At 40.1% G+C, this 23,866-nt stretch overlaps 1 protein-coding gene across 1 annotated transcript in view; it reads right to left on the bottom strand.

The window, feature by feature from the left end:
• FNBP1 (formin binding protein 1) overlaps positions 1–23,866 on the bottom strand; it is a 65,855-nt gene that overhangs the window by 31,948 nt on the left and 10,041 nt on the right. The window contains exons 5-6 of the mRNA XM_029086813.1: positions 11,642–11,704; positions 10,711–10,815 (exon numbers count right to left, since the gene is read on the bottom strand). Of these exons, the coding sequence (XP_028942646.1) occupies positions 10,711–10,815; positions 11,642–11,704 (168 nt within the window). The remainder of the gene's footprint in view (positions 1–10,710; positions 10,816–11,641; positions 11,705–23,866) is intronic.

Genomic DNA, 23,866 nt, shown 5'->3' on the forward strand with positions numbered 1-23,866 from the left:
TATTTGGATCTTAAAATAAAAATATAAAAAAAGGCTAGAGTTCTTTTATTACTTCATTTGAGTATGTCACTTACTCTAACATCATCACTTCTAGTATTCATAGAATTCTATTTTATAGCCAGGTTCCTGCACTCTGCTAAAGCACAGAATGATAAAAATGAGCTGATGATGTTAAGTTTCACATTCAGAGTAACAGATGCAGTGGCCTGGAGCTGCACAGAGTCAAAGGAGCTATTTCAGGAGTAATTTATAGTTCAGCTTTAGAGAAAATAAATTTTTGTCTTCTTTACTGCTCACTTGTGCATGCAAACAGCTCCAGAAAAGGTATTTCTTTGGGCTTCTTAGCGCTAGTGTTAAAATATTCACTCTGAACAGTATTCCGAGGAGGAAAGGCCTTGGAATAGTTGGTCTCTGGAAAACCAGACCATGACTTCAGATATCAGAGGATGATGCTGTGATGCAGCTTGCAGTGAACACACTCTCCTTTAACTGAGCAGCGATGACTGAACAAGTGCTCATGTTTCCATGAAACCACAGTCCAGATCTACAAACTGACATGTTACTCAATTGTAAGAGATGTCAAGGCTTCGTACTCATAAACGCCACAAAAAACCCCCTCCTCTCCTGAAAGGAATAAAATTAGATAGGCAGCATGAAAAAGCTGAAAAAGGTATATACATTTGAGGAGAAGAAAAGCAGTTTATTTTCAAATGCATGTGTCTGCACACGTTTGCAAAAAACTCACAGACTTTGCCCACTCCTCTCAAGAAGATACTTTTGCAACATCTTTTTGTTCCCAAATAAACGTGCACAGTGTGCATACATACTGCCTCCTCTCCAAAGCCTGTTTTTGTTAAAGCAATTCTTCTTGAGCTCATAGAGCAGCAACAAAACCAAAAGGTCATATATCCCAGTGCACATCTCATCAGGAAAAGCACTCTCAAGAACAAACTACAGCCCAGTACGTGCAGGAGTGTTTTCTGTAACTAACTCTGACAGAAAACTCTGGGTAAAGGAAGTGTAGCTCTGATATACTGAACTAGTTAAAAGAACACTAGCAGCAGGTAAGGCTTATTATGTGTGACCTCTTCTCTCACAGAACCTACACAGAATTGCCATTAACTATAATAAAACCAAATTTTTTCTCTCCTTTAGAAAGTCTCACTAGTTGATGGGGGAGAACGTAGGGCAGTTGGTAACCGCAGAGGCAGCAGTAACTTTCAGAATGTTGATTTTTAAGAATCAGAACTGTGGTTGTCTTCAGTGCTTTTAAAAAGAAATAATAATAAAAAAAACAGGCCTCAACAGCACTTACCTTGGATGAAAAACAAGATTAAGTGCAACAGCCATATAAACTGGCAACATGCACTATGGCTTCTCTCTCTTCTACAAGATAGCAAGGAAAAAAAACTAACATTATTCTCTCAAGATTATTTTAACCATATTTCCTGCAGATTATCTACCTAACCACTGAGCTGCAAAAAATCAAACTTTCAAACAGCATCAAAAGTTAGTTCCAGATGTTTAAATGACTCCACCAGGAATCCAGAGATGGCAGGTTCAAGCTAAGTGATGAACACCAGGGTGAGACATTGATGCTCTACAATATTTAATGACTGAAGTACTTACACAAGTATTTCTTTTGCCTTTAAAATAAGAAAGTAGAAGAAAGTTAACCCTCCAACCCTTTTACTGTGAAGCAACTTGTGTTAGGGAAATATATTTAGTCTCAACCTTCTTGAAAAATCCTGCAGTTTATCAATATGATGCAATTTAATAGTCACTGCATATCAGAATGAGACAGAAGAATCGCAGACAGGGAAAGTTCTCCATAGTCCTTGCAAACACACAGTACTAGTACAGCTTCCTGTATTGATCTGGTCAATCCTAGTACTTTATGCCTTTGACCAGCAGTCAGAAAAGAAATATATTTAACAGAAAAAGGGGATTTGGACATCTTTATGATGGGCACTGTCAATCCTGAAGGTGTGAGAAAATGTTAGCAAGCTGCTATATATTACATGCTGCCTCTTAAGAGAATTCAAAAAATAAATCTTGTTTAGAGTTACTTGCATACACCTTCTCCCCCTCATCACCAGTGAATATCGAACCAGGTTTTAAATACAAGAGAAATTTTTAAAAAACAAATACACTTTGCCATTTCAGTCTCCAATGCAGAAAAGAATGAAGGATATTTTGCTGAGAAAAATTTTCTAAGACACATTCCAGAAACAGCAAGAGGGTCAATAGACACACTGTCTTCTGGGTTTACACAGACAAAAAAATGCAGCTCCTCAGGGCTGTTATGGTGGGAGTGATATGAATAACTGAAAAGGGCAGAAAAAAGCTTTGGCTGCTATTCAGCTGATCCACACTAAGTGGAACAGTTCAACTTCTCAGCAGTCACTCTTGTCCAGAATGGCAGAGTTTCCAGTCAAAACTTTGGTGTAGTTTTCTTTCTTCTTTCTTTCCTCCTATTCTGCCACCCCCCCTTTTTTTTTTAAACCCAGACAGCATGTGAGATGCATCACTGCCAGGCCACAGCCTACCAAAATAGATCTGTCTTTGGTAAATCCAAGATCAGACTAAAATCCAAACACAAAAAATCACCCCTGCTCCCCCTTCAACTACCCAATCCCTTCAAAATAACTTAATGATAAAGGCAGACTCAGAAACACTTCACCAATTTCAGGAATGCTTTCAATTGCTCACAGATTTTTCAGCTGTGGTCTCTGGTCTTCCCTCCACAGACAACCTCACACAGCCGCTCTCTTGTCACGAGTGGGCACCATCACCAAGAGCAGCTGGGTGCCTCTTGGTAGCAGCAACACTGGCAGCATTTGCAGAATCATTAATAACAGTGGGAATTCTGCCATGGACTTCAAACAGGGCCAAGATTTCAGGCTTTGATTTACATAACCTCCAAATCAAGCTCCATCGCTTACTATTTTACAGTAACCAGTTTGGTGTCTCTGAACTGGCAAGCAGAGAAAAGGTTTTGAAATTTGCTTTCCTAAAAGCAGGAAAGTAGAACGTGAAGTGCAAAATAACAGATAGGAAAAAAAAAAAAAACAAAGAGAAAAATCTTTACTTTTAACATTAGAAGAGGTGGGGAAAAAGAATCTGAGTATCTGTGGATCCCTGAAATCCTTTGGCTGAATATTATATACAAATGAGCAAACCGTTGACAGAGGATGGAAAAATCTTCGTCACCAGATCCCAGGAATTGTTATCTAGTGCAGCTGCATTCCACATAATTCTGCCTGACTACAGAAGTGCTCCCTAACAGAGACCTACGATAGCAACAACATGCCCATGAAGCTTTACCAAGAAAGATGGACCAAATTAACAGAACTGGGATAGCAACACAGTAAGCACGCCACACAAGGCTCTAGCACAGCTCTGGAATTGCTCTGGTCATATCTGCACTACTAAAAAGAAAATTAAAAAATCATATTGCAACAAGGACTCACCTAACTGTGTCAGTCCCATATTCATACGACCAGTCCTGCAGCATGACTAAAGGCACAGCTGCTTGCTAATTAACAGAGTCCAACAAATAGCGGTTAGCTGAAATTTTACTGAAGTGAACGAGCCCAAGATTTTAGTTGCCTGGCTTTAGACTTCGCTTCTGCTGCAGACTCCCTTGCACTAATTTAACTGTTGTATTTCCCACGTGTAAAACAAGTGTATCGCTTTTTCTTTTCTATCACATCCAATCAATTGCCTCAATTTAGTCTGAAAAGCGTTCAGAGAGGCTAAGTGTTGTGTAAGAGAAGGACCATTACATAAGAATTAAGAACAGCAGCAAGTGCCACTGTGACTTGTGCCAGAGAAGCACCTCTCATCACCTGCTCCGAGTGAAATAGCCATGCCTTCTATCCAAAGGTTTGCCTCCTTGCACTGCCATTCTCATGTCACAAATACTAAATATCCAAACTCTCTGGGTGACCAAACAGCAAATCCCTGTAACATCCAGCAGCTCATCACACACCTCAGAGAAACGCAGTTCTAGGATGATACCTCACAAAAGTGGGTTAAAAAAGAATGAGATGTTCATGGTGGGTAGAGGCTCTGTGGGCTTGAGGGAGGAGGTAACAAGAAAAAAATGTATTCAGAGCAGTGGCCAACAATGTTTAAATGATTTCTGGAGATCTGTTTAGTTGTACTAATATAAGCAATTAAATTCTGCCAAGTATAAATCTAAGTATTGAATATAAATAATGGAGATTATTTCAAGACTGTATAATAGATCACTTAGCTCATACTTTGAATACTGGGCACAGTTCTAGTCATCTCTCTCCAAGAAAGAGTTTATAAACACAGCCAATATGGAATGGATAGTCAGGGTTGAAGAAAGTTACCAGTAGGAATTTGCTAGCCTTAAAACCCAACTTTATATGTACACTACATTCACTTAAACAGAACAGCTTACAAACAGTAAGCTAAATTCTGAGGCCTCTGCTTTATCTTCCCTTAAATTCTTGAACAGGTGAAGATATCTGTTCTAATATTTTGACATAATAGGGATTACTGTAAACAAGCTTTCCAACTGTACAGTGTAAACTAACTGCTTTGCATTAGCTACAAACGCTGGTTATATTACACCTCTGGTTCAAAGTCTGATCCTTAATTCAGAAGTTACTCTTAAGCTTCCCCCCTCCCTAACTTGTTTTGATTCTTTAGCAATCTACCTCCCAACAGAGTCGGATTGTTATGAAACAGTCAAATTGCTATGTAGAGCATTACTGAGAGGAGTACTGCTCAGAGGAAAGGAAAGTTCAGATGATTCCCTTATCCTACATTAATACTGACTGCTGCTTCTGTTCATACACTAAACACAGTGTATGTATGGGATACAGATGGATATTTATTAAGTTTTCCTGCCACTCATGCTGTAGTCATTAAACTCTTTATTGACTAGGAAACAAAACTTCTAAATTAGTCCTGATTCCAAAAGGGAAACAGCTGCTGTATCATCAGTGTGTCACAGACAGCAGGTTGTGAACAAGGCTTAATCTTCCAGAAATGTAAATGACTGTCCTGAGGGAATCCCTATGTTCACACACTACGTCGTCCATTAGGAAGGAAGCAGTTCAGGAAGGAGACTGGGGTCTGCATAACCCAGAGAAATAACATTAGCATAATCCTAATGGCCTTAAAATCACATTACCAAGAAAAGACTGCGCTGGAATTGATGGGAAATTTGACCCACGTCACAAGCAAAGACACAGAAGGGTTTAGCCAGCTCCATCTGTGGAGCAAAAGAAAAGCAGCTGCCTAATCAAAGTCTGTAAAACTCACCACCACGCAGAGAACATGGGAAAATCTTATGGAATATTTAACTCTCAAATAAGAAATGCATGGGCCAGGCCCTCCTGCACCCTGCTCAGGACTGAGCCCAAGCACCTTGCCTGCATATTTCACTGAGACACTGCTGCTGCGCTTCTAAAAACTCACTCCAGCAAAACCTCTGGAACTATTCACTGCAGTAAGTATTCGTCATAACAAAGACACAAACACTGTAGAGCTTGTCCTAACATTACCTTTGCACAGCATGGCATTTTTCAGAATGCTGAGTAGTTCATTATGCCTTGAGGCAGGCAGGAGAAGGAGGGGATACACCAAGCCCCACTGTCACACAGCAGATGTGTGACACAGCATCTCTTGAAAAATGAGGCCCATTAAGTAGTTATGGTCTGTAGAAGGTAGGTACCCACAATCTCAGGTGCTGCAGAGTTTACTGCTGATAGTCTTAACTGACTAAAACCCCAGGGACACACGATGCAGCAACACAGCACTGAGCCTGGAGATGTTCCTCTACATGGGGTTTCAGCGATGCACCTTGTGCCCAGCTCTGTTGCAACGTGACTGCTGTTCTGACAGAGCATGCTGTAAACGGTGTGTGCAGGATGGAGCTGAAACACAGAGCAGAGGTTTCTCCAGAGTCCAAGTAAAAATAGCTTAGTGCACCCTTCATTGTAGGGATGTGTAAATTCTTAATGAAGAGATTTGCGTCCTGCAACGCAGCTGGTTATGGGCTGGAAAAACAGTTTATACCACTTTACAGCATAACTGTGTTTCCATGGGCAGCTTATTCCAAGAATCTAAGCAGCAGTATTTCTACATCTACGTTCAGTAAAACTTTGCCAGTGGTTCAGCTCATGACTACCCAAGATAATGCAAGCAGATGTGTCTTCTATGGGTAAGGAAGGAGATACAGACTTTTTACATTGCACTGAAATCGATGCTGAGCACCCAGGGAATGTGGCATAAGAAAAAAGAAGAGAAAATGAAACTTCAAGCATGAAACATCAGTACCTCTTTGTAGTTATATTTACAGACTAGATAATTAATGTCATGGTGATATTATATTATGAGGTTTTATGCCTTTATGCAAATCTTAAGCTATTCTGGGACTTCAAAAATCTTGGATACAGCAGACACAACCTGATCTGAAAGTCAGAGCACTGGGGAAATCTGGAGTTTTCAATAAACTTGAGATTACTTCTACTTACCTCAGTTTATCAGCTTCAAAACCAAAACCAACTCAAACAACCAAAGGCTAGTCTCAGAGACAGCACAGGAATAGAATCATCAATGTCTTTATTTCTTTTGGTTTTAGATATGACATAGGATTGGGCAGAGATGGGAGGAAGGAATGGAATGATAATTCTTTAATAATAATTTTGAATGCAAGTTTGGATAAATTTGGAATATTTCTGATTTCAAACTGACAACTGACTTGCAACAAGCTCAAGCAGCTGCAAGCACCTAAGAAAGCAAATCCAGCAGGGAAACACCAACGCCCCAGAAAAGATGTCTGAATGTCACAGGATACAAATAAAATCTTAATACAAGCTCATCCTTTCTGGGTACAGGTTGAAAACTTAAAGATTAGTCAGTCAAAAACCCACAGTAAAACAAAATGCCCACCCCATGTTCTCAGCAGTGTCAGAAGCTTCTTGACTTATGAGAGTTAAGGTAAAATTTGCACTTTATGTCTTTCTAAATGTACTACTACTAAACTACTTTCTAAATCCACAACACATTTACATTAATCTCAAAACCACTCAAGGTAAAACCCCCCTAACATAACAGGAACAAAAATTAGAACAAGGTGATGACCCCAGACTTCAGGACAGCAGTTCTGGGAACTCACGCACTTTTTTTACTGCTCAAAGCTGAAGTTATTTTCTTGCAAAATTATTAACCCATGACACTAACATATAACTGTGCTACTCATCAGCAAAGGCACAGATCCTGCCTGACACCAAGTACCTCAAACCACTGTCCTCCCCCTCAACTGCTGTGCAAATCAAGAGGCAAAGCATTCACCCCTTCCCATGGTTGGCCTCAGCCACTTCCTCTTTAGAAACAGATTCTGAAAAGTCTACTTTGAAAATAAACCTTTAGAAAAGCCAGTTGATTTTTTTTTTTAATTGCAAGAAGTCTGTGAAGGCACCTCTGGGTACCACATTACCCCATAAAGATGTCAACCTTTTAGTGATTGCAGCTCTAAAGAGAAGGAGCAAACAATAGAGCGCTGCCTTATATGTACACAGGCTCTGTGCTGGTGACAGAGACCATTTCCCCAAATGGTCAAAACACTGAAGCAGCTCCACTGTGGTTTTGAAAGAGAACTGCTTGAAAGCACACATCCCACTGCGATCCCAAGGAAGCTAAAGCTTACAGTGATAACTACAAGGCTTCCCGGTATCAGCATCAGTGTGTTGCATCATTTATTTCGTTTACAAGGATATTTTCACAGTACAGCTTTCTGCAGCACACTCAGCTTTCTGCCCTGACTTTGCTAAACTGAACGGACAAAACAAAACCTTTGTGTTGAACTGCACTTTGTGTTGACACTTAAAACATCTCTGCAGATGTCAGCTGCTGGTAATTTAGAGGCTCAGTGCAAACACAGGAAGGGAGCTCAGGGGCCCTAATCCACTCTCCTTTGATTCCTGCATAAAGACCATGACCACCGCAGAGACTGAACACAGCCTTTTGCTCCATGTTCCTACCACCAAAAAAGGAGATGGGGGGGAAACAAAGCTAAACACCCTCCAAGATCAACTACCAAGCTGGCCAGTTGCAAAGATGATTGAGCCCGTACTGGCCACAGAAGCAGCACAGACAGCACTTGCCCTCTGCATAATGAACCTGAGCTGGTCCTACAGGCTGGGTGCAAAATAAAATACCCAGACTTAGGCCTCTAAGCACACACCTGAGGCCATTCATGAAACAGTCCTGGAGAAATATGGAGGAAAGTAACTCCTAATTTGCCTCTCTGCCACTATTCTGGTTACTTAACCCTACCAAACTGTAATATCAAGAGTTATCCCTTAGGCAAGGCCATGTTAAGTGCTGGTGGCCAGCAGTTCAGTCGCAGAATTTCCTGCAGCAGTTGTACAAGGACTGAAAGACAGAGAAGTGAGCATTTCAGAGCCTCCTACAGCTTAGCATTAGGGAATTGCAGCTCTCTATTCTTTTGACTGCATGTGTCATTGTGATCACTGCAGGATTTTAATTCCATTACTCTATAATGCATGATGCAAAAAATAGCACTAGTGTGTGCTCATATTTGCAGGTACAAGCTAAAGTAGACAAAGTGTAAACCTCAAGCCAAACAAATGAGGACAATTGATCCCATTGCTTGAAGAGCACCTTGTTCCACCAGAGTGAATAGCACTGGCTCTGAACACAGCCAAATCGTCTGCTTTCCTGGCCAGACAGATTTTTGGGAGCTTTTGGGAAGTAGAGTGCAACAGCAAAGCCATAAGAGACAAGGGAAATCAGAACCGCTGCAGTAAAAGCAGGAGGGAAAAGTCATCACATTGCTTCATTCGAAGCTGAGCAGTTTCTGCATCTCCCTGGAGTGAGTCGGCGAGAGCTGCCCCAAGAGCAGCGCTTGGTCAAACAATGTCCTATTCTGCACTGGGGAGTTATGTAAGAGCGGTCCCAGTCACACGGGCAGAGGGGAGCAAAGAAAGGGCATTATTCACAGCCTGACATGGATGAACCCAGTTTAACACATGCACTTGGAAAACACTGTTCTCTCTGTTCGGTAATATTATTTCACATTCCACTCGTTTTGATAACCTTTTCCTTCTCCATCTATCCCAGTGACTGACTGGAAAGTCGACTAATGCCTTCTCCAGAGATTAGCCAACACACATAACTGCACCAGATTTAGTTTTTTCTTTCCTTTGAAGACACTACTGAGCCTGATTTTGCAATAAATAATTTATAAATACGCATAACAAAAAGCTAGAGAAATTTATAAGGGAAGCCCCTCTGCTTCACTTTACAGAGAGAGAACACCAGGGTAGAGATTGCTTCCCAGAATTTACCTAATGCTATTGGATTGACACACCACCAATATGCAGCCTTTCACTCTGACCAGAAAAGGCCAGCCTTAGAAAGGGATGGAGAAGTAAGCAGTTTCAGCCCGCTATCACAAATAGTAAGTCATGTCTCTGTATCCCTTTGACATGGCCTCAGCTTTGAAAAAAATCTAGGGCAAGTCCTAATTTTATCTATGAAAAAAATGTATTCTAAAATCACTTCATACAGATAAAGTAGAGCTGATCCTCCTCTGTCAGGATAACCCACATGTGGTGTTACATCTCTGACAATCCTGTACGTGCATTCATCTGGAAAGTGCCCTGACAAATCCAGAAGGCAACAAAGGATCAAATCTGCATGGTGAATTTATAACTAATAGCCAAGCAAATGACAGGACCACAGAGGTTTTTTTCCTTTGGTATGCAATAGCACTTTGGGGAAATCTTCCGAGATTCTTTTTCATTTATTTTCATTTACTATTTTTGACCTATATGAATCAAATTCAGGGAAGACAAAACTGCCCTTACACATTGTAATAGTGTTTCTGATCTACGTTACTGCATCTTCTGAACGGTGTAATACCAAAAAGAGAAGCAATTTAAACATGCTTTCTGCCTCTCCATTGCTTCCTTGAGTTACAGGTACATCACTCGACTTGGACAGTTAAAATTTAAGCATCCTTTGGCATGTTTAATTTGAATCAAACTAAGGAGAGAAAGCATTTCAGGATGGATATGCTGAAACAGAAATGTGTGTTTAACGTTAAGCATCAATTCAAAAGCTTCACTGAATAGGGATCAATGTGTAAAAGCCACAAATGACTCTGCAACCAGACAGTAACTGAGAAATAAAAATAAAAGCTTTGTTCCATCTGTGACAAGTGTGGATTCCAGGATTCTGCATAACATGAAAATCTGTCCTGCTGTAAACCCAGGACCATGAACAACAATCCTGGTAATACTTCACTGCAACCAATGACATCGGGATACCCACAAAGTGCTGCTCAAAAGGCAGGAAGTTTAGTTCTACCAGGATCAGAGTGACCAACAATACGTGGTAACTGCCTCAAGGAGCCCTCACAAACTTGACTGTCACAGAATCTGGGGTGTTAGTTAAAACTGATTTTGCATAAGCTTATTTAGAGCCACATCAGCTATGTTACACTCATATCACCTTACTGAAGAAAGCTGACTGTATCTGTTCAGAATTTTTATGCAAATAGAGGTCTCTACAGAGGTGTCCATATTTTTAATTAACCTACAGACTCATTTAAGAGGCATTAAGCCTCAGAGGGTTTATCCCAGGAACTAAACCTATCACATCCATGTTTACAAACAGTCTCTCTACCCTCAGGCTTACCTTTTCAACATCTGCTTTTGTAACATTGATGTCAGCATCCATTTTCTCAAAATACTGCTGTGCTCGATCAGCTTCTTTGCAGTCACGCTCAAACCGCCTTTTACTCTGAAAAGGAACATAGAAGCCTTCATTATGGGAAAGAAACATGACATCAAAATCTACCCAAAATCAATACCTGCCCCCAAACTGATCTGCTCTAACAACTGTCAGATCTTAGGAATTGTTTGTTTACATTGAAATACATTTTCATATTAAAGAATTTCAAAAGAAAATTACCAGAAGCATATTTTTGTTCCATTTTTCAGGCTGCTTGATTCTACCAAGATCACTAGTGTTTCACTATTTTTCCCTGTTAGCATCTCTTCTGCTCTTGTAGGCCAAATCACTCCCTTCCAACACCGAACTCCCTCATTTTTACACTGCACAATAATGCAGCTACTGAGATTGATACATTTGCAAGTAAGACTTTTGGTTACCAATGTCCCCTTTCTTTATCCTCTCCTCTACTTACAGTCTCACTTTTTATTCATCACATGAATTACAGTTCCAATGTATTTTCTCTTGAGAAACAGCACCTGACTCAAGAGATGGTGCCATTCAATTTATTCACGCAGTATGAAGCTATTCAGCATATAGTGGAATATCTGAATAGGACCCTTAGGGACTCTGCATTTCCAGCAAGCTCACTTTTCAAGTCACATCAAATTAAATGCTACTCATGATAGACACAGATCCTACAGAAAGCCAAATGTACTATTAAAACAGACTTTTTCATGTCTACTAGTGTATTTAAGACAGTGGTGTTTTAAAAAACCTATTTCTACAGTTTTTATCCATACACCCTTCTCCCAAAATACCATGTTTGGAGCCATCACTATGAAAACAGTATAAAAGTGACTTAAATGTCACATTAAAGGAAATTTCCACTTACTGCTTCAAGTTGTTTCCAGCAAGTTTCAATATGTTGTTGTGCCTTTCTGCCATCATGGAAGTACTGTTTAGAAAAAGAAAAAAAAAGAAAAAGAAAACATTTTGAACAACAAAAGAACAAACAGTCAATTATGCTTAAGGAGTTCCAGGAAAAAAACCCAGAAATTATTCTGACAGCTGTGTTCTGCAACACTGGTAAATTGAGCAGGTGGATGATGACTATCTAATGTCTCAGCAGGCTGCAGATGTATATTTGCATCAATTATAGTGGTTAGTTAGACTAAGGCTAATTAATCCCCTTAGCAATTCTACCTTGTATTGTTCACTCTATCTCATAATTATTGGTTTCTCATACTATGAAGTCTGAAGCACTTTTATCTGGAGTATTTCTTTGGTTACTGACTGCACACTAGCTCCAAATTAAAATTTCTCTCTACGTGGAATTTACCAAGATGCCCTTGATTGGCACATACTAACAATTGATGTTTGTCCTGATTTTCATTCAGACTCAACATAAAACCCTCTTCTTCCCAGTTACTGGCTGTGTGTGCAAGGCCAGCTGTTCATTTCTCTTGAGAGGTTTTCAGTTCTTCGGGTCCCTCCAGAAACCCTCGTCTCCCACACACTGGGTGCATGTGTGTGTGCACACACTGAGGTGTTAGAGAAGGTTTAAGTGTCAGATGCCAGCTATGTACTAAACGACAAGGAAATTCTCCTGACGTGCCTTTTGGAGCAAGACTCTTAATTGAAGTTGGTTTAAATCACTGTTCTTAGCCCTGCTCCTCATCAGAGAATCCAATATGCTTTTGATATTACTCCCTCTATCTTTCATATACTTCATTTTTCCTCAGAAAAAGAAATTTGTTCATCATTGCTTAAGTCAATGACACAGCTGTAAATAGGAATTTTAACACAGTTCTCAACTGACTGAGAACAGGTTACTCCCCTTACAAACCACCTGATATTGCCAGATAATCCCACTGCAGCTCACTAAAATCATGCATAATCAGACATATATATCTTAAGCAACATGATAGCAACAGTCTGTCAGGGTCGAAGAGCTCCAACTTCAGAACAGTAGCCTGACACAAACTGCCAAAGTTAGAATGCCTGCAAGCACTTTAGAGTTGGCAGCTACTTGATTTCCTTCATCTTCTACTAAAGCAATTGGTATTTTCCTCTGTCAGAGAGGCAGGTTCCTGGAGCAAACGTGCCAGTGACATTTCCTAGCTGCCTTCCAGCTCCACTAGACACACCAGTAGAAAGCCCTAAAATAGCGATTCTCTGAAACACTGTGTCAAATAGACTGATATTGCCTTAAAAATCATGACAACCTTCAACCTTGGCTGTGAAAACAGAACACCACGCTACCCTGAGTGCTCTGGATGCTATTACCTGGAGTCCCAAACACCAGCTGTTAAGGAGGGATGCTCACCTCTAGTTGAACATAGGGGCACTCTATAGCTTTAACCTAGTGTTCCTCTCTGCACAAAAATTCTCAAAGCAGAGAAGAGAGGTGCAATGTCAGTAATGTTTTTAATCCTGGGCATGTGCCATGCTCAGCTCTGGCTCTACCGCTGCCTTCTGAGGAGAGAGAGGATGCAGCAGCTGGGCCATGAAAGGGAGCGTGGCTGACAGCCCGGCACTGCCACTGCTGGGGAAAGACACCTTTTGCCATGAATCCTGGTGCTACTTGTGCAGTTCAGGCCTCTGCCCACCACACTAGGCTTCTCCAAAAATTCAGTCAGCATATTGTGACATTCAAAAAATCTCAAACATAACTAGAAAACTGCTGGGGCAGTGAGGAAAGGCTCCAAGTGGATTTCGGTTCCTTTTGTAGATCCCAATTTCCTTTCAACTCTGTGTGTGACAGACAGTGCATCTTCCTTGCCAAGGGGCTTTGAAACACTCATTTTATGCTTGCTGTTGTAATTAGAGTTTAGGAAAACAGTCCTGAGGAGCAACACAAACAGTCCCAAGGAACAACTGTAATTTAACACTGCATTTGTCAACATTTTGCTAATGAACACGGAATTTGTGAACATTTCTAACAGTGAAGCTGCAAGTACAATTACTTGGCTGTCTTCATACTGCACTTCCAGCCTCCACCAGCCTTTGTTTGTGTGCTTCCCTCTTCACTGCCTCCAACTTTGCTAGAGCATAGGAAGGCACTTGATTTGGGAGCAGTTTGCCTGCTTGAAACCTAATGCTGTCAACGACCCATAAACCTTGGGAAAACAAATGCCAGATTAATTTAACGGAACACAATTTCATATGAGGGCTGAAGGATGAACTTGAAATCAAAGTACATCAGATAACAGGGCTACCCTGAGCTTGTATTTTTACACTACTTTGCAGTTAATCAGCAATGTACTTTTAATTTTGTACAAACCATCCCTCTCATTTCCAAATTTGCTTTCTCTGCAAAATGAACTCTATAAGCTGCTGGAAGCACAGACAAGAGAAGCAGCAAGCCTGAGCATTAACACTGCACCCTGCTCAGATTTTGCTAGGTTTTTGGGGGGTTTTTTGTTTTGGGTTGTTTTTTTTAAGAGGCTCTTTTACCAAAATGGAGTACCAAGATGTAAAATGGGCATTACTTGGGATTATTAATAGTGAAACAGAGGCACTGATGCTGAGTGATAGTTAGGTAGATGTTCAGTGACAGTTTGGTAAATGCAGGCACATCACATTTTGGAGATTTCACTGCAATACTGCTTTATTTAGTTCAACCATTTTCTAAATAAATTTATAACCCCCAATTCTTGTTACCCCTTATATATCCTTGTTATGAGAGATAAAACTGCAAGATAACAGATGTAATAAGTATTAAGAGCACTTCTGCTTTTGCAAATCTTTTGCCATTAAAGGATGATTTCTACCTTCCAAAAATTCATTTTTACACAAAGTAACTAAGCGGTACCTTCCAACTACCTCCATTTCTTCACTGCCCCCATTTTATGGGTAAGGAAATTGAGACAGTATGGTTTAGTGATCTGCTCAAAGTCATACAGGAAGGCTGCAGTTTCCTCAAACGCTGTACGATCTTCAACTTCCGCAAACTCATTTCCTTTACTTTAAAAATCTTCTTAAAACAGCAAATGTCTTTTCGCTTCCCCCGTCCCCCATAAAAATTTAGCAAAAGTAACTTTTAAGATCAACTCTTCCTTGGTAAGGTTTCAAGACATAAGTTCTAATTCAAAGAAAAAAAAAATTAAAATCAAATGAAATAACTGGTTATTCTATACCTGATGATTCAGCAAATGGGAACATGACAAATGATTTAGCAAATCATACGGAAAATTACCATTGTTAATTAGTCACACACATTTCAGCAGTGATGAATTTAAAGTAGTTGATACAATACAGAATGGTTTTTTCCCCCCAAACTGAATGCCCAAATTAATGCACCCTAATCAGGCTTTCTATTTAAAAACCAGAGATTACAAGCAAGATACTGAATTAATGAATCACACTTCAAGTGTGCCAGTGTACAACATTTGCAGCAGCAGTGCTGGCTGTTCACATGGTATGATTTCCTCCAGACTTTTCAGCCACATCCACAGCATTCAAAGGACACATTAAAAACAAGGGAAAATTAAAGTTTTTGTTTTATTAGTGTTCATTACTTGATCTCCCCAAATCACTTTTTAATCTATACTTCGGAATCTTAGGCTAGCAATCACCATGCTAACTTTAAGATTTCTCTGAAAAATATTTTATCCAAGCATTAGAGCTACTAAATAGCTTAAAACATAGAAGCATTACCCAAACCCAAACCATACTGGGACATGGCCACGACAGTCCTTTTTTTCCTGTGTTAGGCTGTCCATAATTAGTCATGTTTTGACTGGACATCTCCATCCATGACTACGCTTACAGGACAGGACATCTAAAACCTAGGTTATTGATTGGGTTGTTAAGATGAGAGATTTTCAGCACAGTATTAAGTTGCTTATATGAAGACTGTGGATTAAAAGACATTCATTACATTTTATAAACCCCCAGCTCAAGGAATACTTGGTTATAGTAAAGGAAGAAGAGTTTTAGGAAGAGTAGGAAAACCACATAAAGACGCACTGTATGTGTGAGTTTTTTCTTTTTAATCTTTAAAATCAAATCTTTTATCTTTAAAATCAAGTCATACCCATCGGTGTGCTCTCCTCATTACCAGGCTGACTGTGTTTGTAACAGCTGGGGAGGAATCCTGGCTGCTCCTCTCGGAGCAGACAACAAAAGCTTGGCACAAGATGCCTCTTACCTTTTTTCTGACCTTTTGAGAGGAGTAGTAGAAAAGCCAGATGTAGTTACAAGCATCTTCTGAAGGACAATACAGTCCAATAATTCTGCTGAGGAATTCTTGGGCAGTTTTAAATGAAAGAATTGTCTGAAACATGTAGACTATCAGAATGACAACAGGGCTGCTTATGCTGTATCAAAAACTGACCATGTGAAACATTTTAAGAAAGGCTGTAACAAGACAGCTTTGTTTTTCCTTAAGGAAGCAAACAGCAACTGATTGCATGGTTAAAATTAAGGTTTGCAAATCTACAGTCTATTTATATTAAAAATAGTCAGAAAAATAATCTTAATTTATATGCATAACATGGTTCATTTGACATCATATTTAAGAAAAAGATACATATAACAAGGCTGCTTCATTCTAACACTAGATAATGTAACACACTGGAAAAAGTTACCTTTGACTTCTATAACTAGCATTCTCAGCTCATATTGATAGTCAATATAAACATAGTTCTAGCAATGTAATACTTTGTACTCCAATTCAAACTCTATCTCCATTTTTATTACAAGTGATTCCTAAAATAACGGCCAGTAATTAAAACATACCAGAGATAGAAATTAGAGAACATTATTTTTCCCTCAATTTTCCAAGCTCAATATGCAGAAAAAGCCTTGTCAAATGCTTTTTTTCCCTGGCTGCAAAGACAGGAAACAGTTTGCTGAGAAATCTTTGTTTCCAAGAATAGCAACATGCTCTTGAGGTCTTACCACTCTCATATGTAATAGGAGTAGCATAAGACAGTCCTGTGAACGTTGACATGAAACACATGACTATCTCTGCACATGTTCACCAGTGTTACTTCTTAATATTGTGGCATAACCGTGTTCTCCTTTGCAACTTTCCACATGAACGTTACTCTTAACATGCAGCTATCAACTAGGTCAAACCTGAAACGTGTTATATAAAGATCTGATCAAAGTTGATGTTAATTCCACTGGAATTGTCTCCTCCTGAAGTGGCGCCTTCCAAAGGAATCCCAGTTACAGACCACTGAGACCAAAGTTTCTCAGGCTTCAGACAAAGCCCAGATCAGCTGCACAGGACAACCAGAACTAGCTGTCTATGCCAACTGGGAGATGTGACAACAGGACAATAGTGAGAGAAAGAGCACAAAGCTAAAAGACTCTTTGTGGCAGTGTTATTTATGGCAACTTGTCGTTTCATGCTACGTATGACAGATTAAGTCCTTATACTGGGAACTGTAACTCAGAACCAAGTAACAACTTCTCAGGCACGGAGACAACCTTGCATTGTGCTCAGCAGAGCAGCACTGTGCTCTACGGCTGAGCAGGACAACTCCACAGGAGTAAAGCTACAGGGATCCCTGAGAGCACTCTGCTGCACTGGCCAACTCTTTGAGCAGTCCTGAAAAAATGGCTTCCCAGCAGCAGGCCAGAAGGCCCTGGATTCAGTGAGCACAAGGTGTGACTGTTTGGAGACCATGTACCCCACTCTGAAATCCATCCCTGGGGGCTAATCATGTCCTTAAAAGCCCAGCTGTACCAAACCTATGAGAGCAAACCTACGGGCTTTTCAAAGGGAGATCCAACATTACTACTAAAAACTAAGGTATAAGGAAAGATGTTTGTGTTTTTAAATCCTTCAATAAGAATAAAGGAGCATGCTACTCTAGCCTCTATCAGTCCTAGTTCCCCATCTTGTCACAAAGCTTCTCTGCCACTGATCCACAACCAAGAGATGTCATCACAACAGTGTCTCCTCCCTCCATAGTAACAGTTGATGATGATCCTGTACAACTCTTGCAGCGGTAACAAAACTAGAAGATGTACAACTTAATACCTCAGCAGGCAAAGAAATGCTTCTTATTACTTCAAATAGCTAACAACCTTTTAGCTGTTTCCATAGAGCCTTCAAGTATGCGTACACCCACACAAGAGTATTAAGACCTACATCAGATATATGAAATATTGAATGTTAACTAAAAAGCCAGCTTAACATACCCACATACATCATGTGCCTCAGGCCTTGGACAAACAGCATTCCCACACAGTTGAGTTAAGCTCTGCTAGTATGGCTTTACTATCACTCTTTCACTCTCATTTTGGGCTGATCTCTGCAGCTGTCTGGGTAGAGCAGAAGGGGAAAAACACATACAAGGCTGATGCTCAACCTCTCCTGCCCTCACGCATTTCACAGCTGTGCACAGAGCAGGAGATGCTACTGTTGATAAAGGACATCTCTCATCTCATCTCATCCCTCTAACAGGCTGTTGCTCTGCAGTGCAATATCTTGAGGATAATTCACAGAAAATGTAGCTACATGTGTTTGCAGCCATGCTTTGTTTCCCAATCAGAATCCTTCACATTGTAAACACAAGTCAGTTTCTTTATTTGAACTACTATTTCCTAGTTCAGTGTACTCATTCAAAACTAGGAAGAGCAAGACATTAAGTCCAGTGGTCTTAACTCTAATCCTGCTAGATCTAAAGTTGATATTATACCTTACAGGTGGATGGGATATTGTTATTAGTTTCCCTTTGAAAACCTTTGCAATAAGCACTTGCTTTTTCCATCCCGTAACAGCCACAGCAGGATTAGATGATACAAATATTTATCACAATTTCATTAAATTTGTGCCATAGTTCAGGGAAACAACAACAAACACTCAATAAGAATATACAGAATTTATTATGATCTTTCCTAAACAATTTTCTTCATTCTTTCATTTCTTATATCTACTACTTAACACCTGGTATAATTTAACTTAAATGAAATACAGCTGAAATATCTAGTAAGAAAGAGAGGATGAATACGTGGAGTTGGATTGTTGTGCAGCGTATTTATCGAGGACAACAAAATCTCCATAAATGCCCAGAGTTTTCTTTCTGTTTATAAACAGCTCCTGCAAAGCTTCTACCTGGCAACATAACTATTTATTAATATGTATTTTTTATATCCTTATACTTAAATTAAAACTAAATATTTCTAATTGCATTTATGGGGCAGTAAGCTAGGAGTGGATTAGTCACTGAATAAGAGCTGGGGAAAGCTCAGTTTCAATCTTCTCAACCTGAAGTTTGAAGTTTGACAAATCACTTCCTTTCACTGTCTCTTTTCCTCTTCCTGCGACCCACTTTGCCTACTGGGGTTGTTATTTCTGGAAGGCAATGTCTCTGTGTACTCTGCAGCACAAAGCACAGCTGTGCTCCAAACACGAGACCTTGAGACACATCCAAAATGCAACGCGGAAAAAGCCATTGTGCACTTGACGGGGTCGTATTCTGCCATCCTGTCTCAGGCTTGCATGGTGCATTACACTGTGAGAAACCCTGCTGAAAACCACAGGAGCATTTGGAGAACAGGGCACTATTCAGAATGAATGGCCGTGGCAGAATTCCTCCAATTATTTACTTTTCATCAACACCCCAGAGTCTACAAGAAACAGAAAGTTCTCTGACACGTACACCCCCCGTATGAATACACACAGGGAGGGTGCGCACCCTCCCTCGTGAGGGACCAGACCATTTCTGCACTCACCTGACCCATAAAGATGCATTCATTCCTGTTCCACTCTATCCTGACACAAAATGGAACGTATTGACATCAGGTAAATTCTCTCCCAACCACAGAATCCCAGTGCTGCACCAGTTCAAACTACAGCAAAGCTCTTGGCTTGTACTTGACTTTCATACTTGATTGTATGGAGCCAGCCTACCCCCGAGGGGAGGTGGAGGTAGGGGTGAAGGCAGCAGGAGGATAGTTCCCCCAAAAAAAGGGATCGTTCACGACTCCCAAGTACATTTTTAGCAAAGCTGACATGAGCAACTGCTACATAAGAGCAGCTGCGGCCAGAGGAGATCATGAGTCAGACCTAGTTTGTGACCATGGAACCAAATCAGAATTGCCCCAGGAATTAATTTCTGAGCTTCTGTTCTCGTAGACAAACTACAGTACTGAGGGTTTTCCTCAGCCACAGTTGAAAGAATATCTACTCCAAGTTATCTCCTGTGAAGCTTTAAGAAAAAAGGAAATTCTCAATGCTTGGGCTGCACTATCGACATGTCTGCTCAGAAGTACTCTTGGGTGTCACCCAAAAGACGGTGGCAAAAGAACCCCAATGTCTAGATATTTTTTTTTAATAGAACAAAGCATGCCAAGTAACTTGGTAAACACAGCAATGTAAAGAAGCAGACTCCCTCAGCTAAGCAATCAACATGCTGGTGGATCATTCTCTTGTATGGAGAGTAACGGGTCTGCCCAGCAGCTGCTGTCACAACCAGCAACACTCACAATGAGTGGGAGGACAACTCTTGAGTGCACCTCCAACCTGGAAATGCTTGTTAATGCCTCAACCTGTAAATGCTCATGAAGTAAGATTGAAACACCCCTCTTTACATTACTGGGATCATCTCCTTTTCTTTTTTCCACAGACAATCAAGATTAAGACCCAATTCTGTAATACTGCAGGGCCCCCAGCTCACACTTGACACCTTCCACAGCTATGCTAAAGTAAGGTTTTGGTGAAATTGGGGTGGCATGAAGAACGGTGGGAGAAGTGAGTTCTTTCTCTGAACCACTCAGAGACAATTCCCAACTCATTTGTGTGGTTTGGTGATGGAAGTCTTCATGCATCAAAGGGGAATTCAGTCACATGCAACTGGCCTCAGTAACCTCAAAAGGAAGGTGGATGGGGCACAACCTTCACACATAGCACAGAACTGAAATTGCAGCTTTGAAGCAGCTAGCAAGATCTAAGCTGAAGATGAGGATTACTCACATGAGGGCATGGGGACACACTAAGATCAGAGAGTACAAGAAGAAGTTTAAGTGAGGAACTGTACTAGTAAAAGTTTCACTTCACTAGACAGCTGGGAAGAACTGAAACAGCACGAGGAGTTCTCCCTCTCACAAGCACACACAGAGTGTGTGAAAAGCAGGCAGGGTGTACACCTAACTTCAGAGACTGTGAGGGCAAAACAACACATCTGGTATGGTGATAATACCAACAAGGGCTAGCCTATGGAAGAGGAGTGTGTAATAAAATAAAGTAAAGGCTGATTGACCTTTGTTTTTAAAGAAATTCAAGTTTCACAAAAAAAGTCTTTGCCTTCTTTTTCTTAACGCTTTGTGATGATCAAAAACCATCAGGCAACAAAGCATGTGATGTGTAAAACAAAGGTAACTCTGAACTCTCCTAAGCTCCAAAGCAGGACAGAGGAAAGAGGAAGTATTTGTCTTTTGAACAACAGCGCCAAACCACCGTGAATTACCAGATCATCCCACTTGTCCAACCTCCAGACTGTCCTGTCTGGTTTTGATTAGTTGCTTCTTCCCTTATTTTCACCATTAGCAACTGTCTTATATGGAAAAAAAATGACACAGGCAGCCACCACAGACACCTTTCACAGGAGTCAACAAATGCAACATATGTAAAAATGGCACACCAAATGAATTTCATCCAGCATAAAAGCTGTGTGAGGCTTTATATAATATCAGGTTTTGTGCTGCTTACAGGCTATGGGCTGGTACTTGTCAAGGGAAAACAAAGAAGTGTGATTTATTCTTGTGTGATTCCAGTCATCTGCTGCTGTAATTCCACGTTAATCAACAGAGCTAAATGAGCATGAAAACAGGGTAACGCAGACACGCATCAGGTCCCACTTGTTTAAAGATCACCACTCTCATCCCCCGTGACTCCATTAAATGCACAATTCCTATTGCATATCAAAGGGATTTCCTTTGGAAACATGTCCTGCTCCAGCAGTAACTAATAACATTAGTACTTTTATCAATGATGTTCTCATAACAAGTCTGAACTGAAACCAAAACACAGCTCTTAACTACTGAGAAGAAAGTTAACTCCATCCTAGCAAAACCAGGACAAAACAGAAGCTCTTGTCTGATATATTTGCCTATTCTCTGCTGTACCTGAGTCCATCTTTCACACATTTATACTTATGACAACTCTGTGTACCATTTCCATCTAGAAATTTGTACTATTTTGCAGGTATTTGGACACCTGAATGGTTTAATCCAAACAATACAAGACTCTGGACAAGAATGTGGGTCTCCCAATTCCTGTGTGTGGCCCTAGCCCCAAAAGTGATCATCTTTTCTTACAGCTTATAGCAACTTGGTGGATTTGGTAGTGTTAGTCTCATGGTTGGACTTGACCTTACGGGCCTTTTCCAATCTAAATGATTCTACGAACTTGAAGCATAACAGCTGATGACAAATCAAGCAGTAAGCAGTGAGCATGGGAACTCTGCCAGCAAAATTTCTGGAAATACCAAGCCATTCATCAATTCATATCATAAAAGGATTTGCCGAAGCATCAGCCCTCTGTGATATTTACACAACAACCAACTTTCCCTCCTGCAGATCCCAGCATGACTGATGCATTTGTATTTTATGGTAAGAAGTGAGAGAAGCTATGTATGAAAAATGCCTGAAGGCGGAAGCAGTTTCCTTTTCAACACCATTTGCTCATAAATGAGAAATCTACAGGAATCAAACAAGGATTCATAATTCATATAGCTTATATTCATGTTGCAAGAACAAAACAACCATGACTGACAACTGCTTTCTGTTAAAGGCTAAGCATTATCAGCAACAGCAGGTAGTTAGTGCTGTTCCCATGCTATCATCAATCAATATTAAAATAATTTTCCTGTCATTCACCCATTATTTAAAGGAGCCACTTACTACAAAAAATCTACAAACAAACCAAAAAAGCAATACAGTTACTGTTCACATTCTTTACAAGAAACATAGCAGGTCCTCTTTCATCATACTTAGAATGTTTAATAGATATTCTAATCACCTTATATGCCTATATAATTTAAAAATTAGATAAGAAACATGAGAAGTAACAAGAAAAAGCCATTCTAGAATGCTTTTTTTTTCTGCTTTGCTTATAGCACAGAGTACTTGCCAAATAAAACATCCTTCCGTGTTGCTGCCAAAACACTATGTCCCTGAAAGATTACACAGCATTCTGCAAATTAAAGGTATGTCTATATATCCTATTCCTCTGCTGACAGACTTACCATCCTAATCCTGTACTTAGGAAAAGATGGTAATTTCCAGGGCTCTGGTCCTGCACAGCACTTCAACACATGCTTAATGTTTAGTGGAGCTATTTACAAATGTGTTAGGTTTTGTTAGACTCTGCAGGGGTACTTTTGCACTTTCCATAACGGACCAACAGTTTGGAAAGGAAATACAGCACCTTGACCCTCCCTGGCCTTGTTGCACTTTGATTAGTTATTTCATACCTATGTTACAAGTATTTGTAACAATAACGCTTAAAATCGCTATTGTATGCACACTCATCCCAAAGATAAAAGGGTTCAAGGCAAGGAAGAAAAAATCACATCTCAGCTACATGCTTTTCAGAGCTGGTGACATGCAAATTAATCAGTTATGAACATTTACTGTAGCAGGCACATAGGTTCCTAAACTGCTAACTAAAATAAAGTACTAACATAAAGATCCTAACTCTACCAAGTCTTGAAGGACAACAGGTTGAAAACCCAATTCCCCACCATCACAAAACAAGACAGACTCTGTGTTGCCTGGTAGAGTCATTTTTTAAAGTTCTGTTGACCAGATCTGGCTGAGAAGGAAAATGTGAACCAAGATCCTAATAATTCTTTCAAGTCTCCATAATACAGTTTCTCTGTTTATTTCAGGCTTTACACAATGCTGCTGGACTCTTCCCTAAACAAGATTTTGGCTAACAGAGCCTCAAGCACAGATGGGTCTCTGACCTTATTTAGCAGGGATTCTCCTGAAGGCATTGCTGTCCGATTTTATAACATTTGATTCAAATGGTTCAGTGACTTGGCCAGGGCATGTAACCCATTTTTTTTTTTTATGTTTGGTTCATTATCAAAACTCATGTTTATTAACTACAAATAAATATTGCTTAGCATTGAACTCCCTTACCACTAATTAT

The sequence above is a fragment of the Antrostomus carolinensis genome, unplaced genomic scaffold (genome assembly GCF_000700745.2).
Source record: "Antrostomus carolinensis isolate BGI_N321 unplaced genomic scaffold, ASM70074v2 scaffold3029, whole genome shotgun sequence".
Classification (NCBI taxonomy): Eukaryota; Metazoa; Chordata; class Aves; order Caprimulgiformes; family Caprimulgidae; genus Antrostomus; species Antrostomus carolinensis.